General features: G+C 31.4%; 1 protein-coding gene across 1 annotated transcript; it reads left to right on the forward strand.

Moving 5' to 3' along the window:
* The first annotated feature begins 314 nt into the window (after nt 1–314).
* Nucleotides 315–1,230, forward strand: LOC131651520 (uncharacterized). Its single transcript, XM_058921178.1, has 3 exons — nt 315–356; nt 507–795; nt 884–1,230. The coding sequence occupies exons 1-3, from the start codon at nt 315–317 to the stop codon at nt 1,228–1,230; spliced, it is 678 nt and encodes a 225-aa protein (XP_058777161.1).
* The last annotated feature ends 16,880 nt before the right edge of the window (nt 1,231–18,110 follow it).

The raw sequence follows: 18,110 nt of genomic DNA on the forward strand, positions 1-18,110 counted from the left end.
TAATTGTGCAAACATTATTGTGATGGTCTAAATTTCATTAATGACATAAATTAATAAAATAATAGTTTGAATCATATAAATTAAAATTAATAATAAGTGATACACATTTTTTTTATTTTATCCAATAACACACTTCTTCAAGTATATTTTTAAATTCATTTTAATTGAAATAATTTTTTTAAAACTATTTGGAATATATGCAGAGGAAGTGACTGCTGTGTCCTATTAAAATTATCAAAATCGATAATTTGGGACGAGGCTTCAATGGTTCACAATTTTTTTTTGAAGCATTGGATAAAACCCTCGGAGACATCATGGTAGGATCCAAATCATCTGACAGAATATTTGGAGGTAAGGTTAGTGTTTTTACAGGAGATTTCAGGCATATTCTACCAGTTATACAAAGAGGAAGTCGTTCAGATATAATTCATGCCACAATTAATTCTTCATACATATGGGATCATTTTGTCATTTTGAAACTTACATAGAACACGAGACTTCAATAGTATGTGATTAGCACAAGTCCTTCTGAGTTGGAACAATTTTCGAACTGGATATTAAAACCCGGGGATGGAAAGTTAGCAAAATCTGATGATGGTTATGCAGAGATTGATATTCCTCCAGAATTGTTGATCACAGATTTTGATGATCCACTTCAAGCAATATTTCAAAACACATATCCAAATTTTGGTGTTAATTACCATAATGAAACATTCTTGCAATCAAGGGCAATATTGGCTGGAACCATTGAGACTGTTGATCTAATAAAACAATATGTATTAGAATTTCTACCAGGTAATTTCCATTTAGTATGTTTAAATTTTGTTTCCTATTTGACATTATTTAGCATGTGACTTATAAATAAACATTCAACAAATTTCAGGCGAACAAAAGGAATATTTATCTTTTGATTCAGTTGATACATTTGGTGGTGACGCCAATGAATCTTTTGATGTTTTTACTCCTGAGTTTTTGAATACGCTCAGAAATTATGGTCTTCCCAATCACAAGATTATATTAAAGATTGGTACTCCAATAATGCTTCTTAGAAATATTGATCAATCAGAAGATTTGTGCAATGGGACACGGCTCATTCTTACAAGATTGGCAGATCATGTTATCGAAGCAAAAATTATTTCAGGCAAAAACATCGGAGGTGTCGTATATATTGCAAGAATGAATATTACTCCTACTCAGTCCCTATGGCCCTTCAAGATGACTAGAAGGTAATTTCCTATAACTGTATGTTATGCCGTGACGATTAACAAGTCTCAAGGTCAGTCATTGGATTATGTCGGTATATATTTGTCCAGGAGCGTCTTCAGCCACAGTCAAATTTATGTTGCAGTTTCAAGGGTAAAAAGTAAAAAAAAGGTTTTAAGATAATAATTCATGATAAAGATGACAAAACGTTGGCGACTACAACAAAATGTTGTTTTCAAAGAGGTTATTGAAAACTTATAGAATGTGAATTTTATTCATTTAAATGTTTCATGCATTCTTAACACAAGTACATCGTTTATATACATTTGATCAGAATTTGAAGTTGTTGTTTTCACTTTTTTATTTTTAGTGAGACACAAGTTTATTTCTTAAGTTTGGTCGGAGATTATGAAGATCATCAACATCATTTTTTTTCTTAATTTCAATGAGATACATATTTACTGTTTAAATTTTATGCATTTTTTATCCTACAATTTTAATTTTATGTGTGTACTTATATCCTTCATTCCAAGATTTGTTTCTTTACATTATTGACAATATTTCTGACATTTTAAAGAAACTGATATGAGAGAAACATATTTAATTGTCAATTATAATTTAACATAGAACATCATAGACTATAGACATCTTATAATTTTATTTTAGAGTCATTGTTTCTTTACCATCATTTTGGTGTTTCCATTTCATTAAGAATTTTTCCCACCTCCCTCCAGCGAAAACCCAAAACTGCCCCTGCTTCGGAGATGCATCTCCGAAGTTTTTTTTTTTGATTTTTTTTTTGACTTCGGAAATGCATCTCCGAAAACACCAAAAAAGTGGTGTTTTCGGAGATACATTTCCGAAGTCAAAAAAATTCAAAAATCGTGAATATTTTCGGAAGTTCATTTCCGAAAATATTGCTGCATATACAAATTTCCCTCCTTCACTATTTCATCATTTTTCTCCAAAACTTCCCCAAACCTTCTCCAAAACCCAATCAATCTCCATCCATTTTTCGTCCTAAAATCAAGTTTCAAACCGTTGATCACGTTAAAGGGAGCATAGAAAGCTACAATTTCAGGTAAACATCACTCATTTATTCCCCTATTTCACTACATTGATTGATGAATTTTATGCTGAAACTGATATGGTTCGGAAGTTCATTTCCGAAATATATTACCTAACAAATTTCGGAAATGAACTTCCGAAATATGCCCTGGCAGTCAAAAAAAACTGTTTTGGCCAACTTTTGCTAATTTTTTCATTTGTTAGGTATGGTGCATCCGGACAACATTGTGCAAGACGATGACGCAGTAGTTCCAGTAGTTGTCAGCGTTAATAACGATCCGGTTATCGATGTTAATCATATGATCAATACGGTTGATGTTCGGAAAGAATTTACAAATGATCGGAGCTTCGGTAGTCGCGAACAATTGATTAAGTGGGTTGGGAACGAAGCTAGTAAACTTGGATTTGGAATTGTTATTTTAAGGTCGGACAACTGAAATAGTAGGCGGAAAGCTTTCATTGTTTTGAATTGCGAACGGGGTGGGAGTTATGTACAATCAAACCGGGTGCTAAAACACGACGACACGGGATCGAGAAAGTGCGGGTGCCCTTTTAAGTTGCGTGCTACTCGGAGGGTTGATGATTTGTGGCGGTTAACCGTAATTTGTGGAATTCATAATCATGCCTTGGATGTCAAGTTACACGGACATCCAATGGCGTGTCGTTTATCCCGCGAAGAGAGGAATGTGATATCGAACTTAACGATAGTCAAAATGGCGCCTCGCAACATACTTGCCGATTTGAAGCGTAAGAAACCGAATAGAGTTTCAAATATCAAACAAGTTTACAATGAACGACACAATCCAAAAGTTTTGAATATGGGCCCTCGGTCGGAAATGCAACAACTTTTGAAACTACTAGGCGATAACAAATATGTTTCAAGCTTCCGAACCTCCGAGGACAAAGTTACGGTGCGTGATATTTTTTGGACTCATCCCGAAAGTATCAAATTATTCAACACATTTCCAGCCGTTCTAGTCATGGATTCGACGTACAAGACAAACAAATATAGGCTTCCTCTTCGAGAGATAGTCGGTGTGACCTCGACGGACAAGACTTATTCGGTCGGGTTTGCTTTTTTGGAGTGTGAAAAAGAAGACAACTTTACACGGGCCTTGGGAATTTGCAAGTCTTTGTTAGTTGATCAAGAGGTTATGCCAAACGTAATTGTCACCGACTGGGACAATGCTTTGATGAATGCGGTTGATACCGTCTTCCCAACATCGACCGCGTTACTTTGTCGGTATCACATAACTTGCAACGTGAGAAGTAAGTTGAAACCCGCGGTTGGGAAAAAAGATAGGCCGGATGAAAACGATAAAGTTATCAAAGCCGGTGTTGTGGTTGAGAGGATAATGGCGGCATGGAGGGAAATTTTGGATGCACACTCCGAAGAGGTATATACCGAGAAAGTGGTACACTTTAGGTCTTTGTGTGGTTCCATTAAGACATTTTGTCATTACGTCGAATCCACCATTCTTGACAAAGTTAGAGAAAAAGTCGTGTGCGCTTGGACAAATCGAGTTAGACATCTTGGTTGCACCACGACTAATCGAGTTGAATCCGCACATGCGGTCTTCAAGAGGTGGTTGGGTGATAGCAAGGGAGATTTGTGTCGGGGATGGGACACCGTCAACCAAATGCTCCAAAATCAACACAATGAAATTCAAACATCGTTCAGTCGGAGCAAGACGATTATGGAACACCGGTATAAGGGCCAAATTCTATTCTCCCAATTGATTTACAACATATCCCGGACGGGTTTGAATTTTTTGTTTCATGAAGCGAAGCGGCTGGAGACCACGGGGCCGGATAGTTCTTTATGTGGGTGTACCATTAGAACTACATACGGCCTTCCATGTGCTTGTATACTTTCAAAAAAGAAGAAGTTGAATTCACCAATACGCATGGATGAGGTAGCCGACCATTGGAAGAAACTTCATTTTGATGATTTTGACCCGCCGAAGGAAAATGACTCCAAAATCACCATCTCCGACGAGTTGGAAGTGATAATGGAGAAGTTTGCTAAAGCGGATGACACCACCAAAATGCACTTAAAAGAACAATTGCAAAAAATTGCATTTCCGGAGACCACCGATTTGAAACCGCCATCTCAACCGGTTAAAACGAAAGGTGCACCGAAAAAGTCCAAAGTTACACAAGAAGACACATAAACAAAACAATCTCCATCCTACTTTGAACATGTTGATGCATCATTCCCGGATTCACCGACACCGAAGTCCAAGTGTAGTGGTAACAAAGGAGCCCGTATTTCGAAGCCACCTCGCACACTGCCGATCAAAAAATCACCGATTGTCTACATTGATGAGATGCCACTTTTTATGCACAAATATATCGATAACATCGTTGATGTTGGAGGCGACGATGATTGTGGATATCGGGCCGTAGCGGGTTTGCTCGGTAAAGGGGAAAATAATCACACTTTAGTCCGACGGGAACTCATTGCGGAGTTGACTTCTTATCGGGACATCTACGGCCGACTATATGAAAATCAAGAAAAGTTTACGAAAATTCATGATGCACTTGTTCCATCACTTACTGGTATCGCTCCGGTTTCGAAGTGGATGTCATTCCCCGAGATGAGTTATCTAATAGCAAGTGTATATGATATGGTGTGCGTCGATTTGACGAGGTTTGGACTAAGTGAGACTTTCTTTCCACTTCATAGTCGACCGCCGTTGGACGCGTCGGGCCGCATCATATGCATCGGGTATCTATGATCGCGGCACTTTGTTCAAGTGTTTTTGAAACCGGGTTGTCCTATACCGGCTACTTCTTGTCAATGGACGGCACATCGTTCAAATGAGGCGGAGACTTGGCCGGATCTGTTCGTTTCGAGAATGGCGGAGTTTGAAGAAATGATGAGCAAAGAGCGCGAGCAAAATAGAGAGCGATTGAAGAACGTACCTATTTTGGACTTAGGATCCACCGATTGGTTCGGTGAATTTTAGTTTGTTCCGAATCGTTTTTGTTTGTAGTGATCATTTTTGTATGTATTGTTGTTTATCATGTAAAATCGGACCGATTCAATACATATATAATATAAGTATGTTTTATGTCATCATTGTGTAATTTAAGTCTATTTTGAATTCCATTTGTTCAATTTACACAACACACTAAGCAATCAACAAAATGCAAAATTTTGTTCTGTTTCTGCATAATTCGGAAATGAACTTCCGAAATATGCTTGTCTGCCTCCTATTTTCGGAAGTTCATTTCCGAAAAGTCCCTTGAGGTAGGATAAGGTTTGTTGGGCCATCATTGCTCCAATAAGTCTATAAATACAACAAACTCTTCTTCATCCTCTTCACACCACAAAACACAAATGACACAAACCTACCCCCACCTAGCATTCATCTACTTCACCACCGGCAACCCGATGCCGTTCCAATTTCGCTTCTCGCGTGACACACCTTTTACGGAGTTGATAACGTCGCTCAACACGCTTTTGCGCTATCCCGAGAATCGAAAAGTTGTCAAGCTCGAGTACCGCTCACCATCGCTTAACGACGAGGGAGCCATTGAATTCACACCTTTTGAGATCAAGAACGACGAAGATTTAGCGGTTATGTGGACAACGTTCGACCGATTTTCTTCGAAGGGCCCGATCGAGTTGGACGCGAAACTTCAAAGATCGGCGGACGACGTTATCAAAATGTTGACTCATCCCCACCTACCCGTGTTTAACAATATGTAACTTTAATCTTATGTAATGTGATCGATGTAATCTTCACCCGATTAAATAAAGCGAATCGTTCTTGTTTTTCATCTTTCTTCTGTCCAGACAATATTTCGGAAGTATATTTTCGAATTCCTCCGAGGGGGGTGAATTCGGAGATGAACTTCCGAAAACACCACATTTTCTGAAAAATAACTTTATTTCAGAGATGCATCCCCGAAATCAATATTTTATATTAAAAAAAACACTTTTTCGGAGATACATTTCCGAAAACACATTTTTTTTTTCAAAAAAAAGTACGTTTTCGGAAATGAACTTCCGAAAATAGGGGTATTATGATAAATTCACCAGAGATGGCCAAGAAGGTTAGGAGGTGGGTGAAGAAATTTTCTTCATTAATGGTTCATTTAATAGAAACTTATATGAGTCAAACATATTTGATTTCCAATTATAATTTAACATAGAACATCGCAGGCTATAAGTATGATAGTGTTTCGTTTTAGAGTCATTGTTTTTTTTGCCATCATTTTAGTGTTTCCATTTCATTAACTTATGGTTCAATCGTACATAATAAATATTAGCATGTCATAATAATTTCAATCTTATGTTGTTTAATTTGAAAAAAAAAAGAAGCTAATTATCATGTCATTTGAAGACTATATCATATATGTATTTTGTACGACATTATCAAAAAATGATGTGAAAATAAAATTTGCCGATAAGAGATATATTCAACATAAACATACATTCAACAAATTAGAGGTTTCAAAAGCACACATCATTAGACTATAAGAAATTAAAAATTGCTTAACCATAGGACAACATAATAACAACTAATACAAGATCAACTTACATAAAACAACTTGAACATTTCATACATTCATTTTATAAGAACAACACACAAACACCCCCTACAACCATATGCTTCTTTCATTTATTAATATCAACTACCCTTTAACACATTCATCAACAATGTAGCATATGAACATATAACTTTTTGAAACCACGCCTCACACTCAACACCAATTTTTAAATATTCATTTCCCTTTATTTTATTTTATTTTCACTTTCTTATATCTTCCATGGAGTTTCATTAAACAAAAATATATCAGTTTTTTTAATTCTCTTAAAAAAAATCATTTGCACGACCCGTGCAAACGCACTAATCCTTTACTAATTTAATATAAATAATATAACCGAATTAATTATAACAATTGTCTGAAAATTTTATCGGACCACTCTATCTTTCCGTTCACGATTTAACCAATTCGACTATGTCCGGAGAAATTCGAGTTTTAAAACTATCGTAATTTCAACACAAATGCAAAATCATGCCACTTTGATTTCGAAACTCAACGGAAAGTTTTTTTTAAAGTGGATCCCAAAAACAAATTTTCTTTCTTTCCTTCCTGATCTCACATTTGTGCATTTATTGTTATTTACAAATTGTTTAGCCTAAGCTCTAGAGTTTAAGCTGATAATATCAACATCAAGGGTCTGATGTTTCATGTGTCCACGCCCCACACTCCATAAACTATAAAGGCCTTAATTGGAAAGAAAATTCAAAATAGCCACGCCCTAGACCTGTCATCTCCTGATAGTGATCGGGGACCATATTTTATTTTACCTTTCCTGTAACTCATGGCCTTTAATGGCACATTGCATTTGTACTTGATCAATATCCTATGGGGACCATATTTTATTTTACCTTTCCTGTAACTCATGGCCTTTAATGGCACATTGCATTTGTACTTGATCAATATCCTATGGAGATTGTTTCGGTGTTGTTCCAAACCCGTCTAATGTGAAAATTATATCAATATTTTTAAAATCTATTCTAATACATTTTTACATTTTTTTTGACTTTATACCATCGGTTTATTCCAGTTCGGGGGCGAGTTTTGGCATCAAGTGGTTTCATCCCCCTTCCGATCGCAGTTGCGGGGATCGAACCGTGGTTCTCCCTACCAAGTCCAGCGTCAATCACCACTGGACCAACTAACGATTGGTTAGGTAATACATTTTAGAAATATTATAGTGTTGAATATTTTCTATATTATTTTATAAATAAAACCATGTGGGATATTAGTAAAATGCATCAATTAATTCCAATGGTTAGTTAAAATTGATAGTTCTCACTTTTTATCATATATATATATATATATATCACTTATCATTGGATATAATTAATGCACCTCGTTAATCTTTTACTAGTAAGAAACCCGTGCGATATATATATATATATATCACTTATCATTGGATATAATTAATGCACCTCGTTAATCTTTTACTAGTAAGAAACCCGTGCTATCGCACGGGTCACGTCTGGATTCACATTACACTATACCAAATTATTATTTATAAAGTTTGAATTCATTCTTCAATTTGTTAACATTGACATAATTACAAATATATGCTAATAATATGTACCAATTTTTAATCATTGATTCGTAGTTATAATAAATTGCACAACCGATTATCTAACTTCAATTATATAAAACAGCAGGAACAAAAATATTTAAAAGAGTGACATTAAAATGAACAATCTACAGCTCATATCTCTTAGATACGTTTACATCTACCCGTGAATCTAGATGAGTTATAAAACTCAGTTGAATCCAAATTAATGAGTTGATTTTTAAACTACATATTTGAATAAAATCATTTTTCAATTCAAATAAAATTACTTTTTAGATATTAGTCAATTTTTCCAAACCTATAATTTATAACAACTTCCCGTCAAATATTAATTTTAAACCCATTTTACTATTTAATATTTACAATTTTTACATACCTACAATATATGACAGCTCTCCATCAAATATCTATTTTAAATGAATAACTACACTCCATGGTATCTTGAAATTTCAGTTCTAAATAAATATTTTCTCTATCTTTTTTGTCTAGGAAAATTTCATAATAGAAATTTAACTCTACATAATTTTAAAAAATTTGTAAATTAAATTTTTTTAAATTATTTGATATTTCATTGAATAATTTTAAATAAAAATATAATAAGTTTTAAAAAAATTGTAACTAAAAATGATAATTTAAAATTTATATAAAATTTAATATGCTTGATAATAATATATAATGATAATAATTAAAATTTAATTAATTGTTTATAATAACTTCTTAGAGATATTTTTTTAAAATTAACATATTTTCACTCTTAAGATTATGCTTAAATATGTGTTTTTTATTAGAAAGTTGTGTTTTTCATATATCATAATTGTCTTATGTTTTTTATTAAAACAAATATTTACAACAATTATTATTATAAACATTATTATTTTATCATTAAAAAATTATAATTTGCATAAGTATAAAATTGATTATTTTATTATTATAGATAAGATATAAAATGTGTATTATCTTCTCTTATAATAATCAGCCATATGATATTAATTGTACTAACCAGCCATAATAATCAAATTTATTTATAGTATCGAAAATGATATTAATTGTATTAATTAGATATATGATTAAATAAATTTTAAGTAACCATTTAAATTGATATTAATATAATTATATAAATTTAATGTAATAAGTAGTAGTAAATTAAAACTGGTATCAAATTAATTGTACTAATGTGTGTATTATAGCTACCACTAAAGGGTGTAGTTTTTTAGTTGGTAGGCTGTAGTTTGATTTTTATTAATCTATAAGGGCTTGATGACTTGTCTGGATCCTAATTTGGATCGACTGATGTTACTTTGTTTGCTGGAATAAAAGTTCTTCTATTCTCTAAAAAAAGGTGTGTATTATATAAATTTAATGTACTCACTTGAATGATATTAGTAGTAATATTTTTTAAAATTTGTTAAGAATTTGTAGAAACATATGTAAAAATAATGTTTTAATAAGCTATAGAGTAATAGTAATACATATATTTAATTACTTAAAAAAATATGAAAGACAAAAAATATTAATAATTATAAAGAATATTTTTAATAAATTTCGCAATAAAAATACTTAAAAACATGTATGTATTAAAATTCCAAAATCTTTATAGTCAAATTGTTAAAGGACAAAAATTTTATTAACTCTATAATCTACCAACATAAATCACGCTAAGCTCTTTACATCATGATATCATGCAAAACTTTGATACCTTAAAATTTTGATACCTTAAATAATAATTAAATTATTATTTAAATAATAAATGTTCTATTAAATTAAATTGTCCGTCTCTCTTATTAACTTGCATTTTCCTCTCTCTTATTAACTTACCCCCTCTCTCTCCTCTATGCGTTTGCTTTTAATCCAAATATTTGAAAAAATATTTTTTTTCTCACTTGCAATTATATTTTCATGCATAAAGTAACACAATTGAGATACTTTGTACATACTATTCTGTCTAAATTAACAAATTAATAATGCAATATATTCTAATCAAATCTTTATGCTATAGTATATTCTAATATCTTATTTTTTTTCTTATGTAATTTAAATCAATTTTTTAAACTTTTTAAGTTTTGCTATTTAAACCACACATCAATGGAAATAAGATATAAATTAGTTAAAAATATAAAAAAAAATTGATAATTCGTAAAGAATTTTGCTCTTTTAAATTAACGAATTCAACTTTGCAATACATAATTTGTTTAATAACAAAAACTTTACACCATTTCCATGGTTTATTATCATCATAAAAAGTTTTTTTTGTTGGACATTTAAGATGTTTCACAAAAGACAACCATGGAGAAAATTGAAAGAAAACATAAATTATAAGAGTTTAAGAAATTGAAAGACAATCCTGAAAGAAACCTACTTGCAATAGATTAAAATTTAGTGTTATCAATTTCTAGAAATAAACAAAAAAGAAAATAATGTGAAAAAAGGAAAGAGAGGAAGATGCTACTTAATGGTTGTTTGAAGAGAGGAAGAAACAATGATCAGATAGACATAGAAAATAGTTGTTTGAAGAGTGGTGCTTTTAAGTGCAAGACATGTAGTAAAGATTTCCTTGCTCTTGGTGGACATAGGGCTATAGTATGTTTAAGCTAATTGGAAAAAAACCATTCTTCTGGCAACTTGCATATATGTTATATTTTTGGGCTTCAATTTGCACATGAATAGTACCAAAAAGCAGCTACAATTGCTGCAGTAGCCATGGTTGTAGTTGTCGTCGCATAGCTTGTGCCTGTAGTGCTTTCATCATCATCTAAAGTGAAGGAATAATAGTATGAATCATATCAAGCTAAAAAAAATTAAAACGTGGAAAAGTTAAGTCAACTTCTTCATAACTCAATTTATAAGAATCAACATACAATGATAACAGACAAACCAAAAACTTATATCTTTGAATCAACCAAAATTAGTTCCAAATGTTCTTTGCTTGACGAACTTGTCACAGTCCTCAAATGTCTACATTAGACAACAATCTTCCACAAATATTTTGAGTCGTTAATGTCCTTATCGATCGTGCCATGGTTGGTTTGAAAGCAGAAAAAACCGAACAAATCTTAATGGAAGTGAAAGGAGGGAATGAGGGAAGGCAGAAAATTATTGGAAGAGTTTAGATAGTGATACTCGAGGAACATAGAGTGTTTATATCAATGCATACTTAATGAAACATTTCATCTTTCAAAGTGTATTTTTACTGCCCAATGCATGTTTAATGTATGGCTTTACATATACTTTTTTCAAGAAGCATCAGTATTCTTTGAACCATCAAATATATTTATTGGAGTACGTGCAAAATAGAAGAGTATCATTTGAGCCATCCAACCCATTTAATGACAAATACCAAACGTGATGTGTTCAAACAAATTTTAATGACTTCTTATAAAACTATTTAATGTAAACAATATAAAAGAGAAGGAATGTACCACTATAATTAGTGGGGTTAAAAAGGGTGTAATTAAGTTAATGCTGATTAATAAAATAAATAAAATTTCTATCAGTTTTTTAGGAGATGCCACGTAAGCAGAATTAAATGTCAAAACAATGTGGTGATAGTATGGTTTAAAAAAGTCTGATTTGTCCTTTTAATTAGTGTAATTTAAATTTGGATTAATGGGGTATAATCTAGATTTCCAGGTACTTAGTTTTTAATAGTTAGATATTAGATATTAGATAGATAGATAATTATAAATATATCACTTTTTATTTTGAATAATTAATGTTAGAATGTTATTTTAAATTAATATTGGTTAAAATATCAAGAGTATAAAAATTAATAAAAATATTTTCAATATTATTAATATTTGTTTATTTTCAATATTAGAATTATTTATAAATTATTTGAATAGATTCATTTCAAAATTTAGGTTTATTAGTATTATTTAGTTTAACTTGTAAATAGGTTTTTACCATTATCTCGATTTAATTTATAAGTTTTGTTCCACAAAATTGACATATTTCTTACAATATTCAAAAATATATGAAATTTATGAAATAAAATAAAGTATTGTATCATATGGGTCTTCTTATTTGAAGTAAACGTATCAATTGTTTTAAACAAAACTGTTATTATTCTATCAATATTTCAAAATTAAAATAATATACTAAAAATATTAAAAAAACAAACCAACAAATTTCATATAAAAGTATGTTAAAATTAACTAGAAGATTAAATAAATAAATAAAGAATTAAATTTAAAATGTTATATTTTAGAAAAATTATTTGAACAGATAATTTTTTTATTAATATCTATTTAAAATAATTTACCAAAATAATTTATTTTTAATAAAAAATTAATAAATTTTTTAATTAAAATAGTCATATTTTAAAACACAGACATTATATTAATATTTTAAAATCTCTTTTATGAGTTTTGAAGAAAAGACGTGTAATAAATTAAGGAAAATTGTAGTCTTAAAATTTTTAAATCACTTTATAAATACATCTTGTAAAGTTTTAATCTGACGCGTTATTAAATCTAACCATTATTATTGATAGTTATTTTTTTCTCACATATTGAATACACTCTTTACATATATTATTTATTAAATAAGAGGAATACCCTAAATAAAATCGTATAAAAGAATTTTATTATAAAAATATCGTGAGTTAAAAAAAACAGTGGATGCTCAATAACTATATTTTTAGAATTATTAATTAAGAAATAACACACCAAATTTCATTTCAATAATTTTAGTAGGAAATAGATGATAGTGAGGAGGAGGAGGAGGAGAATGAAACTCCTTCCTCGTTAATACATTATTATTAAGCACACAAGGGAAAGTAGTAGATGGAATACATTAAACACAAAATGCAAATACATTAAACACCTTCACCAACAACTACGGGACCTTCAGCAGCAACGACCGGACCTTCACCATCAGCTACAACAATCTCAGCAGCAACAACGGGACCTTCACTATCAACTACAACAATCTCAGCAGGAGGTGGACTCTTAGGAGGACACCCGGGACGAAAGCAGCAAAATGTACACTTTTCTCCAACTACAGCACCTCCTTTACCGGTTATTGCACGGCCATCACTTCTGCCTAATACTAGAAACAAGAAAACAAAAGCTAAAATGATCTTCATGATTTGCGAGTGAAGTGAAGTGATATTTGTGAGTGAAGTGGAGTGAAGTGATATTTCTGTGTGAATAAAAGAGGTCCTTATATAGGAATGGAACCACAGACAACTTTCCTTCATCTCCATCTCATATACGACATATCTTTTTGTAACTTTTCCATTTTCTCAATTATGCTTTTTTACTATGTTTTTGTAACTTTGCTCGTGTTTTAATGATACCATTTATTATATTTTTGTAACTTTTTCATTTTTGTAAAGATGCTTTTTATTTGTCACGTAACATGTCCCTCCTCTTTTGTGAAACATCTTATCAACACTTATTTTTACAAACATATACTCTTAAAATTAGTTCAATACTCAAGCAATCAATCAGAAGCATACATTACATTACCATCATTCAAGCATAGCAACATGCATTACTATACCGTCATTATTACCTTTCCTAAACATCTCACATAGAATTGTTCAATACTCTTGTAAATACAAAAGACAAGTTCATAAGAAACAAAAGAAATACATCCATATATCCAAGAAAGAAAATTAAATTTGACACGAATGAAAAAAAATTAATGATTTCTAATTAAGAAAGAACCTCTTATCAAAAAGATGAGAGAGAAAAATTGAGACGAATGAAACTAAGTTAAGTGATTAGCAAAGAAAATTAGGATAACAACAGTATCCAAAAATATTATATGGATGGAGATTCTATCAAACAAAAATGGATTCGGTTGTTAATAATTTAATTTGCAGTTGTTTAATATAGTCTTTGGATAGATCAAATAATTTGAATCTTATAATTTTAATTTTCTTTAGTAATTCATAAACAGATTTGATTAAAATGGGAATTAATTATTTTTAAATTAAATATTCTATTCTTCAATAATTAACTAAGTAGTGATTAATAATTTAATTTTATATTTTAAATTAAATATGATTTTTTTTAAATACAACAACATTTAAAATTTCTGTTAAATTTTAGGTCATAATTTTTTATTTAATTTTTTTTTTAAATTTATTTTAAATTTTAGTCCGTATAATTTTTTCGCTAATAAATTTAGTTTCAATTTATTAATTTAACTGTTTAATTTTTATTAATTTGTTCATAATTTTATATATAAGTTTAAACTGTTAAAATAAAAATAAATGATTAAACTAAAAGCTAAATTATTAAATGAAAGGTTAATTAGCTATGCTAGTTATATTAATGATTAAAATGGTTAAATAATTTAGAGGGACACAAAATTAACTAGCGTATTTTTAAGTAATAAATAAAATACATATAATGGGTTAACTTCAATATTTTTGATTGAACACATGTCCACTTTTTAACATGAGAAAATGGTTGATGCACTGAATTTGAAAAATGTTTTACTTGTTAATCAATCACGATCATGTATTTCAATAAATTATACTGTTATGTTTAAATTACTGAGATGACATAACAATTTGTTACATTTTTATTAGATGACGGTATAAAACTTTTTTACACTGTCAGTGCATGTTCATTAAACCATTTTAACATAATATTGAAGATTGAGACGTGTAATTTTTGTAAAAACAATTATTGAAACGTGTAATTACATTCTATTTTACTAATTTATTAAATATTATTAATGACAATGGATCAATATGTTTAGTCTCTTAATTTTATAATATATAGTACTTTAGAACAATATTAAACAAACTTACCGTTATCAAGATGGTTGCCAGAGGATAGATTGATTTGGTATTTCGAGAAAGACGGGGAATACTCGTGCGGTCGGCTAACCATTTGTCACGAAGAATTTCCCAAGCTAACAAGGCTGGCCCTTCAAACTGTTCAGAAGGAGATTTGTGAAATGGAAGGCTCCTTTGCAAGAGAGAATAAAAAACTTCATGTGGAGGCTGCTTAACGATATTCTGCCGACAAACTGCAATTTGGCGAAAAAGGTATAAATAACGATGTATCTTGCCCTTTTTGTCAACTTTTTCCCGAATCCATCAATCATTTTTTTCTACACTGTGATTTCTCAAAGAGAGTTTTCTTCTCCCCCTCTTGGTGTTCGAATGCCTAACGAAGGTAGTGTGTATGATTGGTTGTTGGCTGTATTAAAAAACAAAGATTGGCAATTGTTTCAAGTGATTGGTACCGGTATGTGGAGGCTTTGGAATGCTTGAAATGCGGCCGTGTTCAAAAAGGAAACCCTCAAACCGTAAATTCTAGCTCAGAACATTGGTGATAGCATTATGGAGTTCAACCTTTCAAGGAGGTTTGCAAAACAAAAGGTACATGTTAACCATATTCAAGCAAAGACTACTGGCCATTGGACTATGCAAACCAATGTTGGGTGTTTTGATGATGGAGTTATCTCTTTGGGCTATGTGATTAGAGAACCGAATGGGGAGATTCACTTGACAGCAAGCAAGAATTATTCTAGCCACAAGGAGCCAGCCTCTGCAAAACTCAAATGCATTCGGTGGGGAATGGAATTGGCAAAAGAGCTAAAGCTTGAGGAGGTTATGTTCTTTTCGGATGCAATGGGCATTGTTGATAGTGTGAATGGAACTGATTCAATGCAGCATTAGATCCAATTATTAAATATTGTAGTAATGTTCTTGATAGTTTTAGAGATGCTTCTCTTTTGTTTCTTAGTAGGAATTTTAATTATGATGCTCACCATATGGTGAAGGTTGGGAAAGTTGTTGATGCTAGAACCTGGATAGGCAGTAATCCCAATTCAGCAGACATTGATGTATGTTTGGCCTCTTTGGCTTGTTCTTAATCTACAAGATGTTTGATTTCAAAAAAAAAAAAAACAAATAATAAAAAAACAGTAATACAATAGTGAAAATAAATTATATAAAAAAGAAAGTATATATTTAAACCAAAATATAAAAGGGTCAATAGAAGAATCCTAACAAGCCTAGTAGAGCATATATATTCTTGGGAGAGTGATAGTGAATCTTTAAGTGAAGATGGCTCAAGTGATGATGATGAGATGACAAATTTTTTTCCTTCGGCTCATTATAAGAAGAAGAAGTCTAACAAACCTAGAAGAGAATACATTACTTGGAAAGTGATATTGAATCCTCAAGTGAAGATAGCTTAAGTGATGATAATGAAACGACAAAATTTTGTCTCACGACTCATTATTAGGAGAACAATTCTAGCATGACAAACTTTTTTCACATGGAGGAAAGTTGAATGTCCTGGTTCCATGGAAATAATGTGGGTTCTTGGTAGTGGTGCTCAAGGCATATGACGGGTAGCATCTCATTATTCATTGAATTTGTGGCAAAGAAGAAGGAATTTGTAACCTATGGAAACAATAACAAGGGTGATATACTTGGAAAAGGTAGTGTACATAATCTCTCTTCTACTACTATCAATGATGTTATACTTGTTGAAGGTCTTAAACATAATCTACTTAACATTAGTCAACTATGCGACAAAAGATACAAAATAAATTTCACAAATGAATGTTGCATAATTAAACATAATGATAAGAAAGATTATTTGCTTAAGGGCTTTATGGTAAACAGTATGCTTAACTTGGATGATGTATCATTGACAAGCACTAAATATTTAGTAACCATAAGTGAAGACTCTTGGTTATGACATAGACACTTATCACATGTCAATTTTGATTTACTAAAAAAAGTGGTCTCAAAGGATGGAATTATTGGTCTACCAAAATTTAAATTTTCAAAAGACCACCTATGTGATGCATGCCAAATGGAAAAGCAAACAAGAGTATATTTTAAATCGAAAAACATTGTTTCAACTTTGAGACCTCTTGCGCTTCTTCATATTGAACTTTTTGGTCTCTCTTGAGCTTCTTCAAGAATAAAAAGCTTAGTGTCATACCCTAATTTTGACCCCTCATGAGATGTCATGCTTTCAGGCTTTTCATCAGAATCAAAACAGATGCTCAGAACAGTTACTTGTTCATCTGGTGCTTAATCGAAGGTGTTCAGAAACAAAAGAGCTCAGGCAAAGGATCAATCAATAAAAGGTATGGTCTCCAACACAAACATAGGATTCAAAAGCTTCATTCTATTCACCTATCATTGATTAGACACCCATCACCTGAACTCAAGTTTGCTTACTTCACCAGTCTAGGGTTTTGAGCCCCACCAAGGACTAAAATCAGGGATCACATTTGGGAAACCCTAGGAAGATCCAGAGCATCACTCTAAGGCTTCAATCATCTTCAATTAGCTCATATGACAATATCCATAAGGCGTTACACTTCAATTCAAGGTCTACAGTCACCAATTTCATCTGGTCGACAATTAGGGTTTTTACCTTAATTCACCTGGGCAGTTGACTTTTAATCAGGACATGGATCCAAAACTCAAAACATGACTCAAGATATTCTAATACCTCAATATAATCCATTCATATCGTTCATTTAAGGAGAAGAACTTGATTCATTGCCAAACCCCAAGAGTTCACTTCATTTGGAAAAAGTCAACTGTACAGGACCACCTTTGACTTTTAGGATCTTCGGTCAAGACATGACTTTTAAGGATCAATATCATCAATATATGATTATTGAAGTCATTTGACCAAAGAAAATCAAGAAAATCAATCAAGAATCAAAAAGTCAAAGATTGACTTTTCATACTTAGAAATTTTTCTAAGTGTTTAAAGGTCTTTTT

Source organism: Vicia villosa, linkage group LG2 (genome assembly GCF_029867415.1).
Source record: "Vicia villosa cultivar HV-30 ecotype Madison, WI linkage group LG2, Vvil1.0, whole genome shotgun sequence".
In the NCBI taxonomy this organism is placed as follows: Eukaryota; Viridiplantae; Streptophyta; class Magnoliopsida; order Fabales; family Fabaceae; genus Vicia; species Vicia villosa.